At 39.4% G+C, this 25,134-nt stretch overlaps 1 protein-coding gene across 2 annotated transcripts; it reads right to left on the reverse strand.

Moving 5' to 3' along the window:
• Nucleotides 1-4,756: 4,756 nt before the first annotated feature.
• On the reverse strand, nt 4,757-25,051 carry C5H9orf85 (chromosome 5 C9orf85 homolog). Of its 2 annotated transcripts, none has more exons than XM_073345147.1 (4): nt 24,882-25,051; nt 10,422-10,528; nt 8,941-9,054; nt 4,757-8,237 (listed from the first exon to the last, which is right to left on the reverse strand). In XM_073345147.1, the coding sequence occupies exons 1-4, from the start codon at nt 24,981-24,983 to the stop codon at nt 8,045-8,047; spliced, it is 516 nt and encodes a 171-aa protein (XP_073201248.1). In that variant the 5' UTR covers nt 24,984-25,051; the 3' UTR covers nt 4,757-8,044. The 2 variants fall into 2 exon arrangements, 1 of the variants encoding a protein (XP_073201248.1); XR_012159075.1 differs by having other exon boundaries at nt 8,212-8,237; nt 8,941-9,003.
• Nucleotides 25,052-25,134: the final 83 nt, after the last annotated feature.

Here is a 25,134-nt window from a genome sequence, read left to right on the forward strand (position 1 = left end):
AAAAAACGACTTCTTTAAATTCGACCTAATTTCGTAGTGTAGACATACCCTATAAAAGAGCCACCGTGGCTTGGCTTAACCATGTAAAAGAAGCAGTGAGAGATAAAAAGGCATCTTTTAAAAAGTGAAAGTCAAATCCTAGTGAGGTAAATAGAAAGGAGCATAAACACTGACAAATGTAAAAATATAATAAGAAAAGCCAAAAAGGAGTTTGATGAACAGCTAGCCAAAAACTCAAAAGGTAATAACAAAATGTTTAAGTACATCAGAAGCAGAAAGCCTGCTAAACAACCAGTGGGGCCTCTGGACAATCAAGATACAAAAGGAGCACTTAAAGACGATAGTAATTGCAGAGAAACTAAATGAATTTGCTTCAGTCTTCACGGCTGAGCATGTTAGGGAGATTCCCAAACCTGAGCCATCTTTTGTAGGTGACAAATTTGAGGAATTGTCACAGATTGAAGTGTCACTAGAGGAGGTTTTGAAATTTAATTGAGAAACTTAACAGTAACAAGTCACTGGGACCAGATGCCATTCACCCAAGAGTTCTGAAAGAACTCAAATGTGAAATTGCAGAACTATTAACTATGGTTTGTAACCTGTCCTTTAAATCAGCTACTGTGCCCAATGACAGGCAGATAGCTAATGTAAGGCCAATATTTAAGAAGGGCTCTAGAGGTGATCCTGGCAATTACAGACTGGTAAGTCTAACATCAGTACCAGGCAAATTAGTTGAAACAATAGTAAAAAATAAAATTGCCAGACACAGAGCGTAAATTGTTTCGCAAAAGTCAACATAGTTTCTGTAAAGGGAGATCATGTCTTACTAATCTATTAGAGCTCTTTGAGGGGGGTCAACAAACATGTGGACAAGGGGGATCCAAAGGACATAGTGTATTTAGATTTCCAGAAAGCCTTTGACAAGGTCCCTCACCAAAGGCTCTTGCGTAAATTAAGTTGTCATGGGATAAAAGACAAGGCCTTTCATGGACTGAGAACTGGTTAAAAGACAAGGAACAAAGGTTAGGAATAAATGGTAAATTTTCAGAATGGAGAGGGGTAACTAGTAGTGTTCCCCAAGGGTCAGTCCTAGGACCAATCCTAATCAACTTATTCATAAATGATCTGGAGAAAGGGATAAACAGTGAGGTGGCAAAGTTTGCAGACAATACTAAACTGCTCAAGATAGTTAAGACCAAAGCAGACTGTGAAGAACTTCAAAAAGATCTCACAAAACTAAGTGATTGGGCAAGAAAATGGCAAATGAAATTTCATGTGGATAAATGTAAAGTAATGCACATTGGAAAAAAATAACCTTAACTATATATACACAATATGATGGGGGCTAATTTAGCTACAACTAATCAAGAGAAAGATCTTAGTCATTGTGGATAGTTCTCTGAAGACGTCCATGCAGTGTGCAGCGGCAGTCAAAAAAGCAAACGGGATGTTAGGAATCATTAAAGGGATAAAGAATAAGAAGGAGAGTATTGTATTGCCTTTATGTAAATCTATGGTACACCCACATCTTGAATACTGCGTACAGATGTGATCCCCTCATCTCAAAAAAAGACATACTGGCATTAGAAAAGGTTCAGAAAAGGGCAACTAAAATGATTAGGAATGGGTCCCATATGAGGAGAGATTAAAGAGGCTAGGACTTTTCGGCTTGGAAAAGAGGAGACTAAGGGGGGATATGATAGAGGTATATAAAATCATGAGTGGTGTGGAGAAAGTGAATAAGGAAAAGTTATTTACTTGTTCCCATAAGAAGTAGGGGCAACCAAATGAAATTAATGGGTAGCAGGTTTAAAACAAAAGGAAGAAGTTCTTCACTCAGTGCACAGTCAACCTGTGGAACTCCTTGCCTGAGGAGGTTGTGAAGGCTAGGACTATAACAGGGTTTAAAAGAGAACTGGATAAATTCATGGAGGTTAAGTCCATTAATGGCTATTAGCCAGGATGGGTAAGGAATGGTGTCCCCAGCCTCTGTTTGTCAGAGGGTGGAGATGGATGGCAGGAGAGAGATCACTAGATCGGTACCTGTTAGGTTCACTCCCTGTGGGGCACCTGGCACTGGCCACTGTCAGTAGACAGGATACTGGGCTGGATGGACCTTTGTTCTGACCCAGTATAGCCATTCTTATGTCTTGAGAAGGCTGCCTGATCTCACTACAAATACTTAGTGAGATGCACTGGCCCCTGAAAAGGGCAAAAGTCTCTGACCAGGAGTCTAGCTCAGCAGAACCACTGGACAGAGCTCACTGTGTGAAACAGCAGTGCTGGTGCCCAGAGGCTGTCTTGGAGCCATTGAGGCCACATGGCCAACCCTGGGGGAGTCTGTTACACAGAAGAGGTTCCTCCAAGGGACTACTTAAAATGTAGTGTGGCACAGATCTTATGGATCAGTGACATGAGTATAAATTAATGTGAGGCATAGCTGCCATCACAAAATTATCTCCACGTGTAGGTACCTAGACACAACTGCCATAGAAAAAATCTGAAGACTGTCCCTTCTTTTGTAATCCTAATCTGGTCACTTCAGAGGTCTTGCACAAGACTTACACTTCAAAGAGGAGAGTGTATTTCTCCCCTTCTTTGCATCCTTGTCTAAATTTACTTGGAGCCCCATAATGGTGTGTTATACCTGGAAATACCCAGGTATAACCAGTTGCCTGCCTCCCTCCCTTCAACTAAACAATTTCTTTACAAAGAATCCAACTCCTAGGAAAACTGCATTTTTAGAGACTCTTGCTTCAATGTACTCAATTCATACTTCAGTCTAGACTAACATGGCAATTAGTCTGGTTTACTTTTTCTTTACAAGATTTTGAAATGATGATTTTGATGTAAATGTATCTATCCTGTTAGTCTCACCTAGAGTGAAGTGGTAACTTTTCAGATCATGTCTACCATAAGGAATTTTTATACTGTGGATAGCAATTTTGGGAACTGAAGCATGATAGCTTTGGTTGTGGCAGTTTTCACACCATTATCAATAAACCCCCATTCTAGGCAAGTCTAATCAACAAGGCATGGAAAATGGTTGCCAAAGCTGTCTAAATAGCAACTCCCCACACTTTCAACACTAGTGCAATGAAATCAGTGCTGGCAATGGTGTAAAAAAAGCCTCAGTGTAACAATGTATGTCAGATGGTATGGCCTAGGTGAGAGTCAAATGTAGCTTCCCAACCATAAATCAGTTAAATGTTTGAAAGAAGTAGAACTAAAGAACAAGTCCTCTTTTTTTTTTGTATTCTTGTTTTGCCCTGTCCATCACCCATCGGCTCACTGGGGCTTGTCCCCAGCATTGATAGGCTGTCACCACAAGAGCAGAAACCTTCCACTAATTCTCAATCTTGTGGAGACTGCCAGTTCCATGACGTACTTTCCTACAACTTCAGGATTTCCTCTCACCTTAGGCTAAAGGGCCAGACCATTAGTGAGTTTTTTCCCAACAATACTGTTGCCTACTGAAAGGATGTTTTGTCATACTTAAATCACTCTCCTGAGTGAATTTCATATCCAATGAACTTCCTTGTTTCCATTTCAAAAAACCCTATTCTGTAATTAATTCCAAATTACCTATGAAAACTAGGGGGTTTTCAAATCCTTGTTTTCTCTATACCTGTATTGCCGTCAGTAAGCAGGAAGGAAGGCAGTGTCATACTGAAGCAGACGTCAGTGCTGTCAATGGAGGGACGTCCTCTGACAACAGTGTGGTTTGACCTATAGCCCAGACTTCAAACACCATCTACTCATTTCCCATTAGACTGTACATCAAAAGTTTCAAATCTGTTTTCCACTTCTGCCACACAGTCTTCGAATATCACTGTGTGCTGAATATTTTTCTTAAACTACAGAGTTTGTAGTTTATTTGTAAAACCATTACATGAAAGAGCTCTAGTGGAACAGAAAATAAAGTAAGTATTAGTGCCTTGGCTTTGAAACACATTTTCAAACTGTGTGGTGTTTTTTTTTTCTTTAAAAAGGTTACTGACAGTAGATACAGCTTCATGTTCTGTTACTCGCCCACTATGTATATGAAGTTCAGTGAAAGATTCTCACACTCAGTCTGTTCTCTTTTTATGCTGGGTAAATGGGTCAGAGCAGAATAAAGGGCCCTTAAAAACTATAGGGAATATCCCCCTAGTGTGTGCATTGTGAAAGACAGCCATAAGACTTCCATAATACACCTGGTATAGGGGGCATGCCAGAGTGGCAGAGGGACACCTAAGGAGTGTATACACTCCTTATGTAGTGTAACACACATCCCAGTCTGCAATCCAGAAGGCCTAAGAAGGCTGCTGTATCTTAGACGCTCCCAGCATAATTTAGGCAGGCCCTCGGTCTCTCCAGCTCTAGAAGAAGCCCAGGTTCAGAGGGTGCAAAGTGGCTTAAAGCTGTCTTAGCCCTTCATCCCCTAGACTGAGTTCTGACTTAAAACCTCTTCCACAGGGCCTGATTCAGCTCATACCAGTGTGAGACCACTAGAAGTAATTCCATTCACGTCAGCGGAGTTGCCTATTACACTAGTGTTCTTGACTAAATTCAGAAAAGAGCTCATACTTCACATGTATCTGAAACAGGCACTCTTAAGTTTAACCCCAGCAAATACCTCATATTTTACTGTCCTAGATGCTTAAGATTTCTTTTTCTCCTGCTATAAGAATGTAAAGTAAATGGGAGTTAGTCATGTCAAAACATGCAATTACGATCTCCAGATTTTCAAATGCAACACACACACTACAGAATATCCTTTTAAAGACAACTTTATGTAGCTGCGTTTAAAAACATGTTTTTTTTACTGCAGACAAATTAATTACAGGGCATCTTCATAACTCCAGCTGCTGGAGTTATGAAGTCAGAGTGTATGATTAATTCTCACACTACTTTATCCAAACCTGATGCTAACCATCAAATGAGCCTGGCTCCTGAATTCAGCACAACTCAGGATCAGACCCAAGTGATCTTTTGCATGAGGCAATCAGTCTTGTGATTGTTAGCAGTGGTGCTTGTGCAAAGTGCAACAAAAAAAAATTGTCCAGCATCAAAGTATTTCCTCTGTGGTCAAGACAAAGTTTAAACCCCCGTACATATCTATATAAAACCATCGAGAAACAGTATATGCATATTTGCAGGAATACTAGGTAAGACAGGAACTATCTTACTGGAACAGACCAGACATTCATCTAGTCTTGTATTCTGAGTGGCTAGTATCAGACTTTAACACCAGAAATGATAGCCTAGTCTCTCCTCCTGCACAACACAGGCCATAGGAGTTTCCTGCTTCAAGTTCAATAGGTATGATTCAGGTAAGCGCATCTTCAGGAGTCTTGATTTTAAGAATTCTGAATGATGGAGAATCCATCACAACCCTTTGCAAGTTGCTGCAATGGTTAATTACCCTTACTGTTAAAATTCTGCACCTTATTTCCAGTCTAAAATTTGTCTGTCTAGCTTCAACTTCCAGCCCCTGGACTATATTATCTCTGATAGTTTGAAGACCCTTCATCAAAATTCTGTTCACTCTGTAAGTACCTTCATAGGGATCTTAGCAAACAGTTATGGGAATGACAAGCTAAATAGACTCAAGGAGCTCACTCATGAGAGAGCATATCTTCCAATCCTTTAATCATTCTCCTGGCTTTTCTTTGAATCCTCTCTTTTTTTTTTGCATGAGATTACAAGAACTATTTCCCACAAACCCATGTTGATTGACATTAATTATATTACCCTTCTTTAACAGTGCCACATGAGCCATTCCATTATTTTGCCTGGGACTGTCAGACTTGTGTTATGAAGGAGCACCTATTTTACCTTCTCCAAACCCCTTGTCATTTTTGCACTGGGATATCTATCATCCCCTAATCCTTTCAACCTCTCCTTGCATGGAAGTCTTTTTATGCCTCTCCCAACTTTTCTCCTTTTCCATGCAATTCTCCTACTTTCCTCAAAACATTTTTTGGAATCCAGTGTGGAGTTCCATGTATAACAAAAAAGCTCATCTCCTTCTCCAATTTAATAATTACAAGTTTTGCAATTAGTTTCTGCATCAAAACTGGGTAAGAACTACAATAACCTACTCCTTACCAACACCCCACATATATGCTTTAGTGTCCAGTATCCTGTCTTCTGACTCCAGCACAGGTATGGAGGGACTATCTACTTTCTGTTTATAGAGCCAAATAAAATACCTGCTTTTACTGTCTTCTCATTTCTGCCCCCCCTCCCAACCCCCCCACCAAAAGGTGTCATGGCCACACTGACTAGCTCGCCAGAAGTTACTATCCAATCCAGTAAGTCTCACTTCCCTACTGAGGAGGACAATGCAGTCTCCAAAGCACTCAGAGCTTTTAAAAGCATTTCCCTCTTTATACTACTACTTCCTCTCTTACTTGTGTTTAAATGCAAATTTAAACTATTGTTTAAACAGAATCTTCAAGTTAGGGAAGAGAATCTTCTACAAGGCTGGGAAATGTTTCCATACAATATAATGTGGTTGGCCACACAGAATAGGTTGGTTCTGAATGCTGCTGCTCTTTATTCCTCATTTTTTGCCCTTTCTATGCTCAGCGCTCCCTGGCAGCCTGCATGCAATTTCTTTTACAATTTAGATTCTATGGCAATTGCTTGGCTAAAAAAAAATCCATGGTAGTAGTTCCCACCTACTGGGAGCCAGCCCTTGTTGCCTTACGTGGGCTAAAAAAACCACACATGCTTTGGGCTCCACCTCTTAACTTTCCAAGTGGGGTGTGAGGAAGTTCAACCTCTGGCTCACTGCTCCTATAATCGGACAGGGCATCTGGGATGGCACTTTGTTTGGTAGGTCAGTTGTGTACACTGAGCAAGGTCCCTTAGAACTGGGCAATTCTATAATGAGCCATATGTGGTTAATTTAAATGCTCTCTAGTGTAAAAATTGTGGTTAATACTTTGTCCCTTCTGGCCTTGGAATCTATTGCCATAGCAGATGAAACACTTTCTAATTCCAGCAGTATTTCCGGGTGCAAAGCACACAACCAAGAGGTGCTACTGAATTCAAGTAATAAAAGGGTTATTCTAGTCCAATACATTTAGTTAAGCATTCCCCATTAAGATGTTCTAGTCCATATTTTATAGTTAGTTATTTCTCCATAATGTAGAAAACTGATTTGCTTTAATTTCAGAAAGGCTGTTCCTACAAAAACACACGCGTGAACTAGATTAGAGTTCAAACCTGGCAATAGTGCAGCTGAAAAATAAATGCAGTTATATGTGACTGTCACTAGAGGACACTATTTATTTATTTCTCAAATCATAACGCAAACTGAATTAGAAATACAGCTCAAAGGAAAAATCAGTTGTGTGAAACTATACCCTAACCAAAAACAATAGGCCTGTGGTCTTTACACACCGAGAATCTTCTAAAGATACAAACTTGTCCCTTAACATTTTAAATGTTAATGACACGACTTCAGTTGAAGTACTATTGCTTACGAGAGGTACCCGAACAGCATACAGATCCTCTATTTACGCACAAGAGATGAGCAGCAAGTGTGGGGGTAGTGGTAGTAGTCCACAGAACCCTGTTCTGGAGCATATTAACATGACTAAGAAAGTAGCTTAGTCTCTAGACTCATTCATTAGCACTATTTTTGACAGTTTACCTTTCCTTCCTGTGCTAGGGCCATTTGTCCATAATACTTTGGCCTGAGATCTGTAACTCACTTTGCACAAACAACAGAATAGTCACCACATGACAGGCATTTCCGATCAGGATGATTTTTAAAACCAGTGACCTGGAAGTGGAAAGGCTCCATAACTCCCTGCATACCAGAAATTGACAATTTTTTCTTGCGGAATCCCACTCTTGCATAAAGATTTGTGATAAAATTCAAATATAAAATGGAACATTTATATTAGCAGTGTGTCAAGCACTCAAATGTCAGACTGAACTGTCCTCGTGGAAATACTAGGTAGGTATCACTTTGACTTTTTTCTTCAGTTGTACAGTCTCCTGACTAGAACTTTAGCCTTTCATATAAGATTCTACAGGAACAGTTTCAGACGTCTGTCCTTTCAAACTTCATATTTTTAAAATGTTCCTCGAGCATGTCAGGATTCTTATCATCCATGCCATCTAAGTCAATATCAAAATCCAGTTCATCACTTTCCTCTGACTCATCTCTTCTACGGAGCGTTCTTTGGCAATTTCCAGTAGTCTCATTCTCCGTCTTCTCTGGTCCTTTACTGATCCTAAAAGGAAACACAGAAGTCTTATTTGACAGACTTTCAGGATCTAATTATTAAACTGGGAGTGGAGCAGGGGGAACTTTTGGTTTTGTGGTTTTAATAAAAATAAAACCACTCTATGGGGGGGGGAACACGGGGACGACAGATCTATCCATCTATCTTCTATCTATCTAATCAACTGTTGTTTGCCATAAGCCACATACCAGCAAATTAATACATGATGCTCAGTAAAGGGAAACTGCTGGCCCGAGCAATAAAAACACTAAATAGCATAGTTGCTATGCTCTCTATCAACCCTTGTTTGGTTTCTTTTTTCTGCTTACTGTAATACTGAATAATCAGATGACAAATTAAATTCAAACAGTAAATTAGCTTGTGCATATTTTATGGTAATTAACTTTAGTCCATTTTAGAGGGCTTAGTTCCAAAGTATATGCAATTACCCTTTGCAACTTAAAATAAAGTCTTATTGGGTCTGATCTCATTCCCACTAATGACAATGGGAGTTTCACCCCTGATTTCTGTAGGACTGAGGTTGCTGTCTTCTACTGAATCCTGTCCCGATTACTTAAGGAGCATACTAACATAAGGAAATGTGCCCTGAAATACAACAGAACAATGAAAATTTCCAAACCTATTTTGTTAAAAGAATGCATGAGATACAACTAGTGCAGGTATGTAATCAAACTTTCTGAGAAGTACTTACGGAACTACAATTTCTTCTTTCTTTCCACATTTAGCACACACTTCTAATTCACAAGCACAGGATCTGCAAATAATATGGTAAGAATCCTTTACAGTCTTTTGGAGGCACTTCACGCTATTAAGAAGGAAAATATTAGAATGATTGGCTAGTTAGCAAATTGGAATGTTCAATTAATTCTTAAAACTTTCCAATAACAAGTCTAATTGTTTCATAGACCCCAAAGTGGGAGAAGACTACTTTCTATAATAATAAAGTCCTATGTATATGCCAATCTCATATGTAATATTAAAGAAATATGTTAACTAATTGACTCTACTATCATATTTCTCTAACCTTTTAAATGTCAGTTTTGGAAAATTAAAACAAAAGAATTTGTTTTAACTGAATTTAGTTACTGTAATCTTAAATGTTCCCCCATAATAACACACATCAGTGCAACTCCACCAAAAATATTCTTAAAACATTCCTTTTTCTTTTAATCTGTTTAATGTGACCTGCACATCAGTAAGCATTCTATTAGCTAAAATTATATATTTTGGCCTGATCCTGCAATTAGATCTACATAGGCTGAGCTCTGCACCCTCACAGAGCTTCAGTGACATCCATTTATAAGGAGCAGTTTGTAATAGTGGCAGCCTTTATTTGTATATGTTGAGAATAACGAAGATCTGATAAATGCCAGAACCATCTATTCTATCTCAGTTACTGAAGAGAATTTTTGAAAATAAAGTTGATTTAATGGTCTTCCATCTCCATGAATGACTAGAAAAATCTACTAGTGAAAACGGTTTGTCACCTGCATAGAGGCCATTTGTATTTTATACAATATATTCCTATGAAACAAAACACTTTATTTTAAAGCCTGATTACAAACAAAAGTTCTGCCTGCATTAAAAAAGTGGAATTAAGCCCTAAAAGGGTTTCTTTAGGCCCCTGTCCAATAGCGGTCAGATGCCTATTCATTTGGTGGTACTGAATGAGGTTTGATAGGGTCCAAGATTGAAAAAATAAATTCATTTGGTTAAAAATTCCACCCCTTTCCCCCCAGTTTATCTTGTGTACTGGAAAAACAGAGATGTTTCCCTGTCCCTGACTGACTTTGCAATCTTGGGACAATCACTTATGTTTCTGTGCCTCAGGTTTGTCTATTTAGAGGATTAGGATAATTAGGTCCCTCACAAGCACTATGATGCGTAAGGCTGTTTAGGTATTTTAATGAAAGGTGCTATATATGTAGTTAAAAAAAAAAAGACACCCAATGGTTTGCATTTTTAAGAGAACACACTTTTAAAATTTTTTTTAAAAAAGTAAAAACATTATAAGCTTTCCTAGAACTTCAGACTACTGAATTTAGAGCTCAATACAATATGGATTATATCTCTTCTACACACGAAAATGAAATTTCCAAAAATGGTAATACACCCCCCAAAAGAGGTGTACAAATTATACAGTGATTAGCTGTGAAGTAATTGTTGACTCACCATTTCTTCGGTTTTGATAGTGGTTTGTATTTGCTGAATTTTACACGCCACTCCAAGACCTCCTTACAGTGCTGACACACTCCATCATGAAGCTTTGCATTAATTTTCTAAAAAAAAAAAAGTTGTGCTTGAAGTGTCGTCTTTTATAAACCAACCAATTAGCAACTATTCATCAGTTTAGTTTAAAAAAAAAAAAGCCTCTTATGAAGTAATTCCACCCATCATCTTTTGATATCCTGCAGCTACAGTACTGGGGGAAGATGTATTCTAATGGCAGTGCAAGAACAAGGAGTTCATCTATTTACCTGTTCTTATGTTAGTAATAAAGAGACTGAACACTTCCAAGCATTCCTAAAAATCAGTAAAGGTAAATGTTGCCAGAGTACTTCCATTCAGAGTAAAATGCATGTGTTTGGTACAGAAATGGATTTTGAGAGACCAGCTTTGCTCACTGAAGACCGTTACAAGCTTAATACCTATAATTTACACTATATTAGGCTTTAGCAATGATAATGTATATTAAGTTTTTTCAAACTTTTTTCTAAAAGCACAGAGGAAATGGAAGTGCCACATCTTATACCATCAGGAGGACACGTCTTCCATATTATGAACTTCATTCCTATAAAGAGTTCCTTCTGCTTTCCTTCCACATTTAATTTCATTTTTAAGAAGGAATGAATCAGTTGAACTAGAGAAGTGTTTCCATGATAAGGGAAAGCTTAGTATAGGTACATGTTGCAAAAGAAAGTTGTCCTATTCACTGAATTAGGTGAGAATACAGTACACATGAAACAACACTGGTTGCCCTAGAAAGTAATTATCCAGGGCATAGGAAACCTTGGCTTCCTTAAACAGCTCCCCTTTCTTAGACTGAATCAGGCACATTCTTTATATTCATTCCTTCACCTTGGACTGTCAATGACATTAATTCTGGTAATGACATCAATCCACTAAGAACTGAACTGAGAAATCAAATCTGTTAATATTTTTAAATGGAGAGACTGAATAATGGGTATTACACAGAAGTATGCTACTCATTTCTTGTTCATGAGCGGTTTCATTATAGAAGCCAGTCTCCATGAAAGACTGACCACAGATTTTCTTATCTTTTATGTTCAATAAAGTGTCAATACTATTTCTAAACACAAGAGTAAGATATCATGTTTGAAATATTTGAGTGGATAATTATATTAGCCATGAATGCTACAAGCTATATGAAGAAAACAATGAAAAATTTAAGGTTTTTTTCAGAATACTGAACACTTATGCTTTTGAATAGTTTTCATACGTTTGCTGTAAGCAGCTTCAAAAGGAGACAATGGCAACCATTTAAATGACAACTGCTATATTCAATTATATTAAACTGGAAATAATGGCAACAAAGTCAATTGACTATTGAACCACCTCTAAATATTACAGTTCAGAAGCATCTACTCATGATGGAACAGAAGAGCACACTAGCAGTCTGCCCAGTGGAGCTATGGAACAGTATCTCTAGCCTGGGCTCCTTTCTTTCTACCTGCTTCTATTTCATAGAGCACACTAGTAGAGCTTAGAGCAGAGTTCTCACTCTTCACATCCTCCGCCAACAGAGTGAAAAGGATCCTATTGTTGTTTCTACTGTGATAGTGCCAAGAAGCCCCAGACCCATTGTGTGCCCCCGCCCCACCAAAACTGCCCTACTTTAGACAGAGCGTGTAAATGACTGTTCTCTCACATAAATGTATATCATGCCAAAAACGTGAGGTTATAAAAAGCGGTATGCTATGTTGAAGAATTTCTTGCAATAGTAGTATTTCATAAAGCAATTCAGATGTAGTAATTGTTCCCCAATCTCCCTGCGTCCTCTGCCTATTTTAAGGTTTTGGGGTTGTCTTGTTTTGGGGTTTTTAAAGTAAAAATTGGGTACTTCAGGGTCTCTATGTTCCAAGATGTTACCATTATAAAATGGAAAGATGGGCATAAGTGACAGACTTATACAATTTAGCCTCTTGGTTTCATCCCAGTAGTCACAAGGTATACATGCCTTTTCTCCATTTATGTTAATTCACAACACTAACTGTGTATGCACATGTAATGATTTTTAAAATGAGGTAGGCCTAGAGTAGCTGTCCTGGTAATAGGCACAATATAAAATAAGTAGCTATTAAGTTCCATTATATTAGCTATAGTGCCTGTCATCAGAATAGCTACTCTAGGACTACACAATTTAACATTTTGTATACTTCTTCTTTCAAACCACCAACAAATTCTACATTTTAATATTACAATGTCAAGCACTCAAAAGTTAGCAAATGTCCTAATTAAGATTGCCTGTGCATATGCATTTTGATCCAGTCCTTAAATGACACTTTTTTCCCATGGGACCTGCTGCCTCATTCAGGGAATGGATAGTCATTCAACTCCCCATCCCCTTAAATCCTTCACATAAAATGTGTGGCCCCTGGGTAGGTCTTAATGTATGCCAGCCACCTTATCCTTAATACAAAGTCTTTAATTTCCTCATTGAAGTTTTCTGTGGCAGTCCCACATAGTAGCTGAGTGCATCACAAAAAGTAATTCATCTTCACAACACCCCACTGGTAAGTAACTGGGATTATTCTTTTTATAGCTGGGGAACTGAGGCAGAGTAAGGCAAAAGTAGTCAAGAGTCCACTGTTTTTTTGGAGGGTGGGATGGGGTGTCTAATTTGAAGATGGCAATGGGCTGATTTTTTTTCCAGCATACTTAACATTTTTATAGCACTCTAATATGTTCAAAGCCAGACTCCAGCTATGATTGTGAGAACTCACCACTTCTGTATATCTGTCCCCAGATGTCTCAAGGTGACCCAGAAAGTGAGTAACATACAATTTGTGGCCAACTGAAAAGTTCAGTTTAAATGATTTGCCAAGCATCCTAAAGGAACTCTGTGATAGACTCAGGGATAAAATCCAGTGCTCCAGGGCAACGTTTAACTGCCTTAAGCATGAGACTATCCTTTTCTGACATTTCACTACCTTATTCTCATATCTTTCAACTTCTGCACCATGACGTGGTTCTTACAGACAACTGCCTCCTTTACTACACAATTCTGCTTCAACCCAAAAGCACAGTCCATCCTGCACACTGAGCAAGGCAAGGGTTCTGTGAAAAAACAGTATCCTGTAACTAGTATGGTTGCCAACGGTCCAGGATTGTCCTGGAGTCTCCAGGAATTGAAGATTAATCTTTAATTAAAGATTAATCATGTGATGAAACCTCTAGGAATATGTCCAACCAAAACTGGCAACCCTAGTACCTAGATATCATGTATCATAATGCATATGCACAAGGTGGGACTGAAGTAAGGTTGCACAAGTTGTAATGAGTCACCTTACCTGTGGGGTTAAAATATTAAATATGTAGAGTAAGTTGTGTATTCTAACACTCATAATTTAATCTTCCATACCTACCTATTTAAGATAGATGTCCTCGTTAAGAGTGCAAAGTAGTAGTTTCCTTAGTATAGGTTGTTCGATCTTTTAATAAGCCTCAGGATGAGTGCATGTCCATTTTATCTACTGAATCGTCACACTTTCAGGAATACCAACTCTAAGTTCTCTGACCTCCTTAGCCATTTTTATTCTACCTGAATACAAGAAGCTTACCTTCCTTCCTACCTGCTTTAAGCCCAATCAATTTACTTAGTAGTTTTGAATATTTTTGCAAATATTCTACACTATAATAACCCCTACCTCTTTAGTAACAATTTTTCCCACAGTCCTGCAAACAAGTTGAGAAATAAGACCCAGACAGCTATTTCCCTTTAGTCTTCCATTGCAACTAACCAACTGGAGAGCACACCCCCACACCCAAAATCGATTTTATTACTATTCATATCTCCTCCTGATGGGTACAATTCTTGGCTCTCCCACACATCACAGATGTGACCTAGAGGCCCTACCCTTACCTTCATCTCCTCCTCCTTTTGCCTGAGGCCTTATTTCCTTTGGGAAATTTGTATACATGGTGATTGTTTTGGACTGAGGTAGCTCCACCAGCAGTAAAAGTAATCTAAACAAATGTAGACAAGAAGCTAATGTTTTTAGTCACCATGAAATCTAATCCATTGTTTTCCTTGGTCTCAGGCTGCCCCAGACACAAACTTTGAACCATGATATCTAACTATTCACTCAAGTCTTCAGTGCTGATTCCCTCCTAGAATTGCTACCTCTAAACTTCTTAAAAGGGGACTTGGAGTGATGGCAATGCCTCTTCCTCTACTTTTCAATTTTTTTTAATTTTTTTTTTAAATGGAAAAACTTTTCTGTACCAAGTCCAAAAATCCTTGGCTTCCCAGACCATGCTCCCCCTACCACCTCAAAACAAAAAAAAACCTCTCTGAACTGGATTTTAACATGCTCCAAAACAGGACTTAAAGGGACTGGAGCCACTCCAACTCCACCCTGGAAGCTGTAAGTTTCTTACATCTTCACAGACTGGAGGTTACTTGTGATCCTCGCACGCCCAAGTGGTGAACTTCAGGCGGACTGAACATCTGGTGAGTAAATGCTCCTCACCAATGCATCAAAGGTATTATGTATAGTAGCCTTACAGACATTTGTCTCACATGAAGGGCAGTTCTTAAACTCAGTCTTTCCCCCAGGATCTGCCATTACAGCTGACAATAATATCATGGAGTTAGAAGGGATTGTTCCTATGCAAATGAGAAACACTTAAATACTACAGGTTTTAATTAAAATTATGCAAATAACTACTGCAGCATAAAATGATTGGAGAATGGACACATCTAAGCAATTCATCTAATTGTCATGTTTAGATTAACTAAAGCTTTTCAGGCCTGATCCTGCTCAACTTAAATCAACATCCATTTCACCATTCTCTTTAATGGAACTGCAACTAACCCTTATTTTCTTAACATGGAATATATTTGTATTTAAGTATCTATTATATACAATGGCTTTTTAAACTTCTGAAAAGCAGTTTATCTATCTTCATTCTAGGATTAACTTTCCACCTTAGTACAGTAAACATAAAAACTTGGTCTCAAAATATAGTGGGTTTTTATTCTAAACTAATTATATTAGTAGCGCAGGCAGCGCCACTTATGGTCAAGTTTGCCCAAAACTTCACATTATAAGACCTAGCTTTCAGATGCTTCCAACTTTGCCAAACAAACTGATGAGTCTGTTTTCCATGCTGAGTGTTTGCCTAAGGCAGAATGTTTTGAAAAAGTTTCAACTAAGAGTTCAGCCATTTCTAGGAAGATTAGGGAAAAACACTATTGTTCAATCCATGTTTTTTTTTTTATTTACAACCGTTTCATTGAGAAGCTGTAGTGCCTTCATGCTTTGCAGCATGTACACAAAATTTGGCAGAGCATTTTAGTATCGTTAACCATTTTTAGTATGTTATGGAGGTACAACACTACACTTCTGAGTTGAAGGAAGCTCATTATTGTTAAGCAGTGTACTTTTAAACAAGGAGTCGGCCTCTCTTACAGATACTTCACTAATTTCCAATAATACGCTGTGACTGGTACTGGAAAAAAACATTTATTACTGGAGTGATGACAAAGATCAGCTCAGCAATGTGTAATGTACTTGGAATGCAAAAGGTCATACCCAAGAGAATTGCAATGTATGTAATAATGCTGAAGAACACATACTTTTCCAAGTACTAGTTGGAAATAATTCATAATTGATGGATAAATACCTGTTTGTGAAGCTATGAGAAACCCTGAGTTCATTTTAATGGAGACATAAAGCACTGAACACTATAATTACCAAACAAAAGAATGATGCTCATTTCCTGTTGGCAGCAGGTTTCCTGTATTAGCTCTGTTCGTGCAGAAACCAACTGGCATACAGCAATGAAAGCAATCAGCGTATTGTATATATTTTTTTCTTTTCTGAAGTACATTTAGTTTTATACAAGTAACACAGGCGTACCAGTTAAAGATAAACTCTTCCCCCATCCCTCCACTTCATTAGTGGGTGCCCAGCCCTGCCCATATTAGTCATAGTTTAACTTTTCCTTTTTACACTGAAACTCCAAAGTTCACCTTAAGTTAAGATCAGGTGACAAAAAAAAGCTATGCCTCATATGCCCAATCTTCTGCATTTCCAGCAACATATGCTTGAATAATATGAAACTACAGAGCTCCCATCTAAGGTCCTCTCCCACAAAGACATGCACTGAGTAGTACCAGTGATTTTTATTTAAAATGAACAGTACACATGAGAACCTTTAATAAAGGGTAATATAAATTTAATACAATTGAATTTTGTTTTGCAGCAAATCACTTTACAATTTGAAGAACTAGTCCAATTTCTTAATAGCTAAAGTATCATTAACATTTGTCTAATTATCTCATCTTCACTGGCATAATTAATATTTAGTTATATTTGAAGATTCCTTTTTCTTTTGGATTTAAGATTGGCATTCAACATGTGTGTGATTTCTCTGACATTTGATACTCCATTCAAAGCTTTTTAAAAAAAAAAAACCTCAGGAAAACTGTCCACTGTTAATAACCATTAACAATTTTCAAATATTTTTAGTCAACTTATGATAAAATACAATGGAAATAAATGCATGATGCCTAAACAAGAAAGTAATTTTATCACCTTGGGTCCCTAAAACACAATACCACTTTTTTTTTTTTTTTTTTTTTTTTTGAGTAGAGCAGATTTAAAGAGTAGAAGTAGTTTGGAATAGGGGCAGGAAAACGTTTTCAACAGACTGAGCAGTGCAAGTGGAAACCCCTACCAGACCTATAGTGAAACACATGAATAAAGAGAAGAGACCTGTATTATAAAACCAAAGTGAGCCCACAGATGTGTAGCTGGATTTGCAGTCCATGAAAGGCAGAAGCAATCCAAAGCTTTGAAAATCAAAAGGGCAATTTCAAATCCGATACAGAAATGGAAGAGAATAGCAGCTTGCCTGTGCTTGTAAGTCTGTCTGTCCCCTGTCCTCTGATGCCTTGCCAGCATCTCCTATGCCATTCCAACCTGTTGTGTTTGTGCAGCAGACAAAGTGAAATGTAGTAATCCGTAAGAGGGCTGGGTTGAGTGGAACCACAAGAGAGCTAAACATGTGGGAGCAGTTGCCAGCTACTGTATGTGTTATTTATAGGACTTCTGGCTTTGGAGGTTTGTTAGTTTCACTTTTGGGGCGTTATTTTTTTTTAGCAATTTTGAAGTTTTCTGTAGATGCCCAAAAATCAGAGGGTTTTGGAACTTATGTACTGTATTGAGTAATGTCTTCGTAATATACTCTTGTGTCCTTTAACATTACTGCTGTTTCAAACAGCACTATGTTGAAGTGCATTTGGGAATCTCTACTTTGCAGCAGCAGGGTCTACAGGGACTAACTAATATTCAACACATTTAGTGTGCTTTAGAAATCACATCTCTGTAGTCCACGTTGTGACTCTACACATCACTTGCATCTTAGGGCTTGTCTACACATAACCATTTCCAGTATTTATTGGATAAACACCAATTTTTTGTTTGTATGGAGGGTTTTTATCAGCTACAACCAAAAGTCAGAAGCCCTAGTTTACAGTCAAGGTTTAAGAATTTTAACCAGCCAAAAATTACCACATTGTCAAGTGCAGGGTTTTTTGGAGTTTTTATTATTATTTAAACACATCTAGACTGCAATATGGGGATTTTTTTAGTTTTTTCTATTTAGGGGACTTTTTTTAGCTAAAAACCTAACCCAGGTGAAGACCTAAGTGATACTGCTAAAAACAAAAAATTCTAGAGCCATGCTAGAACTGTGACCTTGCTGTCAACTGAGGGCATCTGACCACTGCACCATGAAGCCTCAGACTCACGCTGGCCTTCATCAATGCGCAGAAGCAGTGAGCATGGAATGACTTCTTCCATTTTCAATTGTTTAACTCAGTTATTCTATTAAAACAGGGGGTTGAATGCAATTCAAATTTGTGTACTATGTTTATTGATCAACAAAGGCAGGAGTGAACGTTGTTCGGTACTTTACAAGCTCCACTGGCTGCCTATAAGATTATTAATGGACTAAAACTCCCAATGGCTTCATACACATTCATGAACCAGAAAGACAGGTTGTGGTGTCCCTGTGAGTGTAGCTAACTGGTCCGTGTCAGTTTCTCAGAGCAGGAAACATTTGCAATGTAGTAGTCACCAGCTAAAGAACGCTCTGGCAGAGGTGATGAGACTGATTACACCCATAAGTGTGTTCAAACCCAAACAAAACAATTTTTTGATAAAGCCTTCCCCCACTAGTAGTATTGACTCAATGTGGAAATTATGAAGGGCAGGGGAGAAGAAACATCAAGAGGAGGAGCAAGAGTAGATTAATACAGGCACATCTCTTTGGAAAAAGTGTGGAGACAATGAAATTATAGCTCTCTTTGGGGTACACTCCCTATTTTATTAGTTATAGCAAGTAGATATTCTGGGGATACCCTTTTAAACTTTAGAATGAAGAGCAACTTCCTTAAAGAGTAGAACTGAAAGTTGTTGGGGGCAGGCATTCTTGAAGTGCACTACAAAATGCTGATCTGAGATTGGGTGCAGTAGCAAGGAACAAATTGTCAGTGTGCATTAATCTCAGGTAGCTGTTTGACGTGTCAGGTATGGGTTCTGAAAGGTAATGTACTCATTGCTATGCAAAATTCAGTTTAACCTTTTGTTTTTACATCTGGCAGTGGTTCCCATGATACAGAACAGAAGTAGATATAATCACAACTGAGACCACAACCTATTCCCAAGCCACTCTCTCCTATGCCACTATAAACAATGACTTCAAACTAACATCCTCTAGTAAAATTCACAAAAGGCAAACTAACAGCCCTACCCTTCATAATTAAAATATGAGACAGCTATAAATAAAGATACACACTAAAATTTCACTACAGAATCTGCAGACTCAGGATAAAAAGTCAGTCCACAACAACAAAAAATTGCACAGCAGTGACAAACTCTCAATATGTAATCAAAGAATGTGAATGTGTAACACTCTGAGTAAGAACTGTAGTATTTATGTAGTGTATAAGTGGCAGAGTCTCATAGTACATTTGCTAGCCATAACTAAAGTACTTCGTAGTATAAAACAGCAGCAGCTTTCCTTTCATACACACCTGGATATTAAATGTTGATAGCAATATAAACTTACACCACATCAGTAACAAGATTAATTCAAGAAATATGTCCAAGTGTAAACTGGTCCCATGTCAATTTAAGGTACTAATAACAGAAAATAAAGGACACCAAATCAGATCACATCTATTGAGAGCTCAATTATAAAATGACAGGCAAGATTTGCGTACTGATCCTGCAACTGGATCAATGCAGGCAAACTTCTGGTCCCACTGGCAGATACCCAGTTGAAGGGGTGGGGTCTTATTTAGCACCCAATGGAAAATATATATGTATTATACTAAAGAGAGAGGAGTTTATAGGTAGGAAAATAATACCCTATTGATTGAAAAAATGAATATTGAATCTTTAAACGTTTAAATGACGGATTTTCATGCTACTAAAACACCTCAAATAAACAGACCAGTTTTCTGTGAGTTCGGTTTGATATGGTTACTTTTTGAGAGTGGGTAAAGGTTTAGTTAATAACTGGCCTATGAAAATACCTGAGTATTTGGGGGAGATTTACTAGAAGATGCATAGAATCTAAATAATTTTCAAATAAATCTGACAAACTGGGTCTGCCTGTTTAATCTCTTATCAGATCTCAAGTGATTCAACCTTCAGCCATCTCATTTGCCATTTCAGGAATCGGGTTGGCTTTCCTGACAGCAGTCCTGCTGGTCTGTGAATGATAAGGGTCGCTGTCTCCAGAACAATAACTTCCCCCAGTATTTCTCTATTTTCCTTGTTTACTACTTCTCATTCCATTCCCCACTGCCACACTTCCTACCCAAGGACAACTGGCATTAAACGGCTAATGCCAATTGCACTATTTTTCACAAACGTATCCTAAAATATATTGTCTAACATCTGCAAGTTTTATGGAAAAACTTGTAAGTACATATTAAATGAACATTACATTCACATAAACTCCGATAAAGTCAAATGTGTTTCTAGAAATGGTGACCTCAGTAATATTCATGTCATCAATATTAAGTCATCTAGCTACAAATACATGTAGTACACTTATTAACTCAGCTCATAAAATCTCTATCAAGCTAGCATTAAGGCATTTAAAGGACAGATACAATATTTCAAAAGGTCCTAGCAATGTTTGCATGAGGTGGTCTGATTTTGTGTGACTGACATAATTCTGTGCTTCATATATTGTAACCTTGGAACCACACCACTAGAATACTGTTTGCATAGATGCAATGTCAACTCCAGAGATGAACCACCTGGCCATCCAAAAAAAAAAAACCACGTAAGATTGTGTATGTTGAAGACTTTTCCTAATCCCATCTTGAAAAAAAAATACTAATTCCAGAATATAAATACAAAGCAATTCACAAAGAAAGGTTCTGACCTTATATTTCAAAATATTAAATACACAACTGTACAATGCAGAGCAGTTGCATTTGGGGTTCTGATTAGGCACTTTAGCTCAAACTGTGAGGTCCCAAATGAACTATATTTGCTTATCTAATCTGATTAGATAGTCTTAACACCTAAATTCCCTCTGAACTGTGCAGCAGGCTATCAAGGGCTGCACAGGTGGGGAGAGGTGCTTCTCCCCCATCCCCAGGGTAGCCTCCACCCCAAACTCCTAGCCCCACCCTCAGGCCCCGCATCCTAATTCTCTGCTCCAGAGCCCTCACCCCCCACTCCACAACCCTCTGCCCCAGCCCTGAGCCCCCTCCCACACTCTGAACCCCTCGGCCCCACCCCGCATCACCTCCATATTGGTGCACATAACAAAATTTATTCCACACATGGATGTAAAAAGTTAGAGGAACATTGTGACACAGTGGCAAACTCCACTTGGTGTATTGATATTGCCTCATTTCTACCCACAGTGAAATATCCTTAAATAGCTTGATGCAGTTCTCAAGGTCTTCCTGACAGTTATTGGTTGCATTTTATATAATTAGGACTGCACCATAAAAAATAAAGGTCAGTGTAGACTTCAATGCAACTAGAACCAAAATATTTATTTTTCTTCAAATTTTTCTTGAGTGCCCATCCTGAATATCTAGATATTTGTACTATTATTTAATAATCATGCTAACCTAAGGATAAATATCCAAACAAGCAATTTACTTGCTGTGACAGGCCGTACCCTTAATTTCATCCTTTTTTACAAGACTCTGATAAATGTTGTACAAAGTATGCCTTATGCGGTATCATCTGAAAATTCAGAATCTACTGAATATTATTGCCCTGGTAAAATGCGTGGCAACACTGTATGTAAAGTTATGAAATTCCACTGTATAAGACATGTTCCAAGCCTAGGAAAACCGCTTGAAACCAGTTCCCCAGAGACAAAAGGCTATCCAGGTTTTCTCACCCGCAGGAGAGTGAATTTGTGTGGGGGGGTGGAGGGTGAGAAAACCTGGATTTGTGCTGGAAATGGCCCACCTGATGATCACTTTAGATAAGCTATTACCAGCAGGACAGTGGGGTGGGAGGAGGTATTGGTTCATATTCTCTCTGTATATATAAAGTCTGCTGCAGTTTCCACGATATGCATCTGATGAAGTGAGCTGTAGCTCACGAAAGCTTATGCTCTAATAAATTGGTTAGTCTCTAAGGTGCCACAAGTACTCCTTTTCTTTTTGCGAATACAGACTAACACGGCTGTTACTCTGAAACCTGTCATGAATAAGGAGCAGCTCAGAGGTTGCATGGGTCAGGAATATGAATCCAATTTCTTTTTTAAAAAGTTTTTGGAAAGAATGAGTCTTTGTTCATGGGATTTTGGTGACAAGGGTAACTTATCTGCCACTTTAATAAAATATAGTTTAATTTTAGAAAACATTAAAAAGATGTTTGACATACATTCAAATACAATTTTCCTAATGATCCTAAAACTGTGTTTAGTGCAGAACTCCTTGAGGTCTAGCTCTCTAGAATTTTTGGTGTCCTAGACAAACTGGAAAATGTACACCCAACTCCTGCAGTGACACCACCACCCCCCACGCTCCTAACAATCATCGTCAGAACTGCTGGATGCCCCAGAAAAGTCACCTGTACTGCCTGCAGAGCTTTCCCTACAACCTACTATACCTAACACCTTGTATTAATTTAATTATCTCCCTTTTCTTATTTCCTTTCCAAAATCCATTCAAGTAGGCTTGAGATATTGACAAGAAATATAAATCCTTTGTTCTTAATGCCACCCGAAATTAGTAATACGATTTTTTTTTACAACTCTATATTAATTAACTTCAGTTTAGAGCAGTAGTTCTCAAACTTATTTGATCATCCACCCTCCCCTTTGTGTCTGTAGTCATTTACACCCCTCTCCTCACACAAGTACCACCACCCAGATCTGAAGACAGAGCAGAGAGCAGCAGCTGCTGGCTGGGCACCCAGCTCTGAAGGCAGCGCCATGCCAGCAGCAGCATCGAAGTAAGGGTGGCAATGTGAAGAGTCAATATCACTTTTCACACAAACTTAGCACCCTATTGCCATCCTTATTTCTCTGCTGCTGCTGCCACCCAAGGAGCTAACAGCTGGAGACACACTGCCTCCAGGTGAGGGATTGAGGGGGCGGGGAAGGAAAACCTGAGGCCGGGCTACCTCCCAGTGAGGGAATGGGAGAGGGAGGAGAGCCTGAGGTGGCAGGGCTCTAGCTGTCCCCTTTATCCCTGCCTCCCAGGTGTGCACAGATTTTCTGCACAAGCCCCAACCACCTGGGGCTGACAGCCAGAGCTGTTTTTTTCTTTAAAAAAAAAAGACAGCACACAGTTTGCGCCTCTCTTGGGAGGTCCACCCCATAGTTTGAGAACTGCTGGTTTAGAGAAAGAGATTAGAGTAGCCAGTTTTGTTTTTGAGCCAGCATATTTTGGTTGTGATGCACTGGCACAAACAAGTTTAATAACAGTCCAGACCAGAATTCAGATTGTTGATTCTCAGTCCATGCATTATCTAGAAGATCAACATCATCATCAAAATAAACAGTCCTAATTAAGGTGCTCAGTGCTGCACAACTCAAAAATTACTACAAACAATTGAAATGTTACATGTGTATATAACCAGTAACTACAAAAAATCATAAGGAAACAGTTTTTATATAAATGTCAATGAAATTAGTTATGAGTAGTTAAATATTTATCGCAGGGTGGTGAACTAGAGCTATGTGAAACTGTCAGGTTATAATGATCAGGGTCCATCTGAATGTTTGATTCAGTGTTCTGTTACAGAGGTGTACACACATGTATGCATCCGATGAAGTGAGCTGTAGCTCACGAAAGCTGATGCTCAAATAAATTGGTTAGTCTCTAAGGTGCCACCAGTACTCCTTTTCTTTTTGCGAATACAGACTAACACGGCTGCTACTCTGACAGGTGTACATGAGTTTTTGTTTTGAATTAATCCTAAAACTGAAAGTAAATCCCAAACAAGAAGTTTGTCAGTTCAGCATTAAGCAAACCTGTGACTGTTGCATGGTTTTATGCGACTTAAGTAGGCCAGAGCCTCTCATAAAGTTCAGAAATCATTCAAAGACTTTGGTCTGCATCTGCAACAAACAAGTGAATGATCTAATGGCAAAGTTTCCCATCTGTAAAATGGGGATATCTACCTAGCTTCCAGAGGTGGTGTTAATAAATTAAGGCATATGTTTCTAAAGTGCTGAGACCTTGAGCTATAACAGTATTATTACACAAACCCTATATTTTTGGCGTGAGCTAGGCTGACACAAGGCCCCTTTACCTTCCAGTTTAGGCAGGTTGATACTGAGCCAACACGCTGAGAACTGAAGGCCAAAAGCAGCTGAAGCGGAGACCAGGAGCTATCCCCTCCCCTATTAGCGGGCTGGAGAGAGCGTTCAGCCCCATGCCTGGTTTTTAATGATGCCAGTTGAAGTTATTCGTCATTTCAGCTTGTCAGGCAGCTGCCCATAACCCTAAACCTCCCTTGTACAAACAACGCGCCACCTCCTCGGCCCCCAACCCACAGTTATCAGCTATGGGGTTCCCAGCAGCGCCCCACCCACGCCCCAGCCGCCCAGCACAAACAAGCGCTTCCCCGATCGCCCGTGCTCGGGTTAGAGGTTTAACTGCTGTTTATCGCACGTTAACGACAATTGCTCAGCACGGTCCAGTGGACGGGCACGTGACGGGCTTGCCGCAGCACCTCACGTGCACCCCTGCTCAAGTTCCCCACTTCCGCCCCGCCCGACACCGGGGCGCGCCTCATCCCGCCGCCGGGCCCGCTCGTAGGGGCTGGCTCTGCAGACGGCCCGGGGTCACGGAGACGCTTCAGCGCTCTGCCGGGGGAAGCCCTCGGCGCAGGGGCCCTAGCAGCGCCTCCCCCGCGGCGCGGCCCGGCCGCTCCGTACCTTGCGCTGGGCGCTTGTGTCATACTTGTCATTTTTGAAGACTCGCGAGTTCTGATGTCTCTGGGGCCGCGAGCGGGCCACGTTCCCCCTCTGGGAACTCATCCTCCCGCACCTGGGGCCGCCGCTGCCGCACGTGGCTCCCTGACCCGGAACCTCTCGCCCCACCCCCTACTGCCGGCCTCGTAACCGGATTGGCTGCGGCGCCAAAGGCAATCGAGCTCTCCCATTGGCTGGGACTCGTTGTCAATCGGTT

The sequence above is a fragment of the Lepidochelys kempii genome, chromosome 5, assembly GCF_965140285.1.
Source record: "Lepidochelys kempii isolate rLepKem1 chromosome 5, rLepKem1.hap1, whole genome shotgun sequence".
Taxonomy (NCBI): domain Eukaryota; kingdom Metazoa; phylum Chordata; order Testudines; family Cheloniidae; genus Lepidochelys; species Lepidochelys kempii.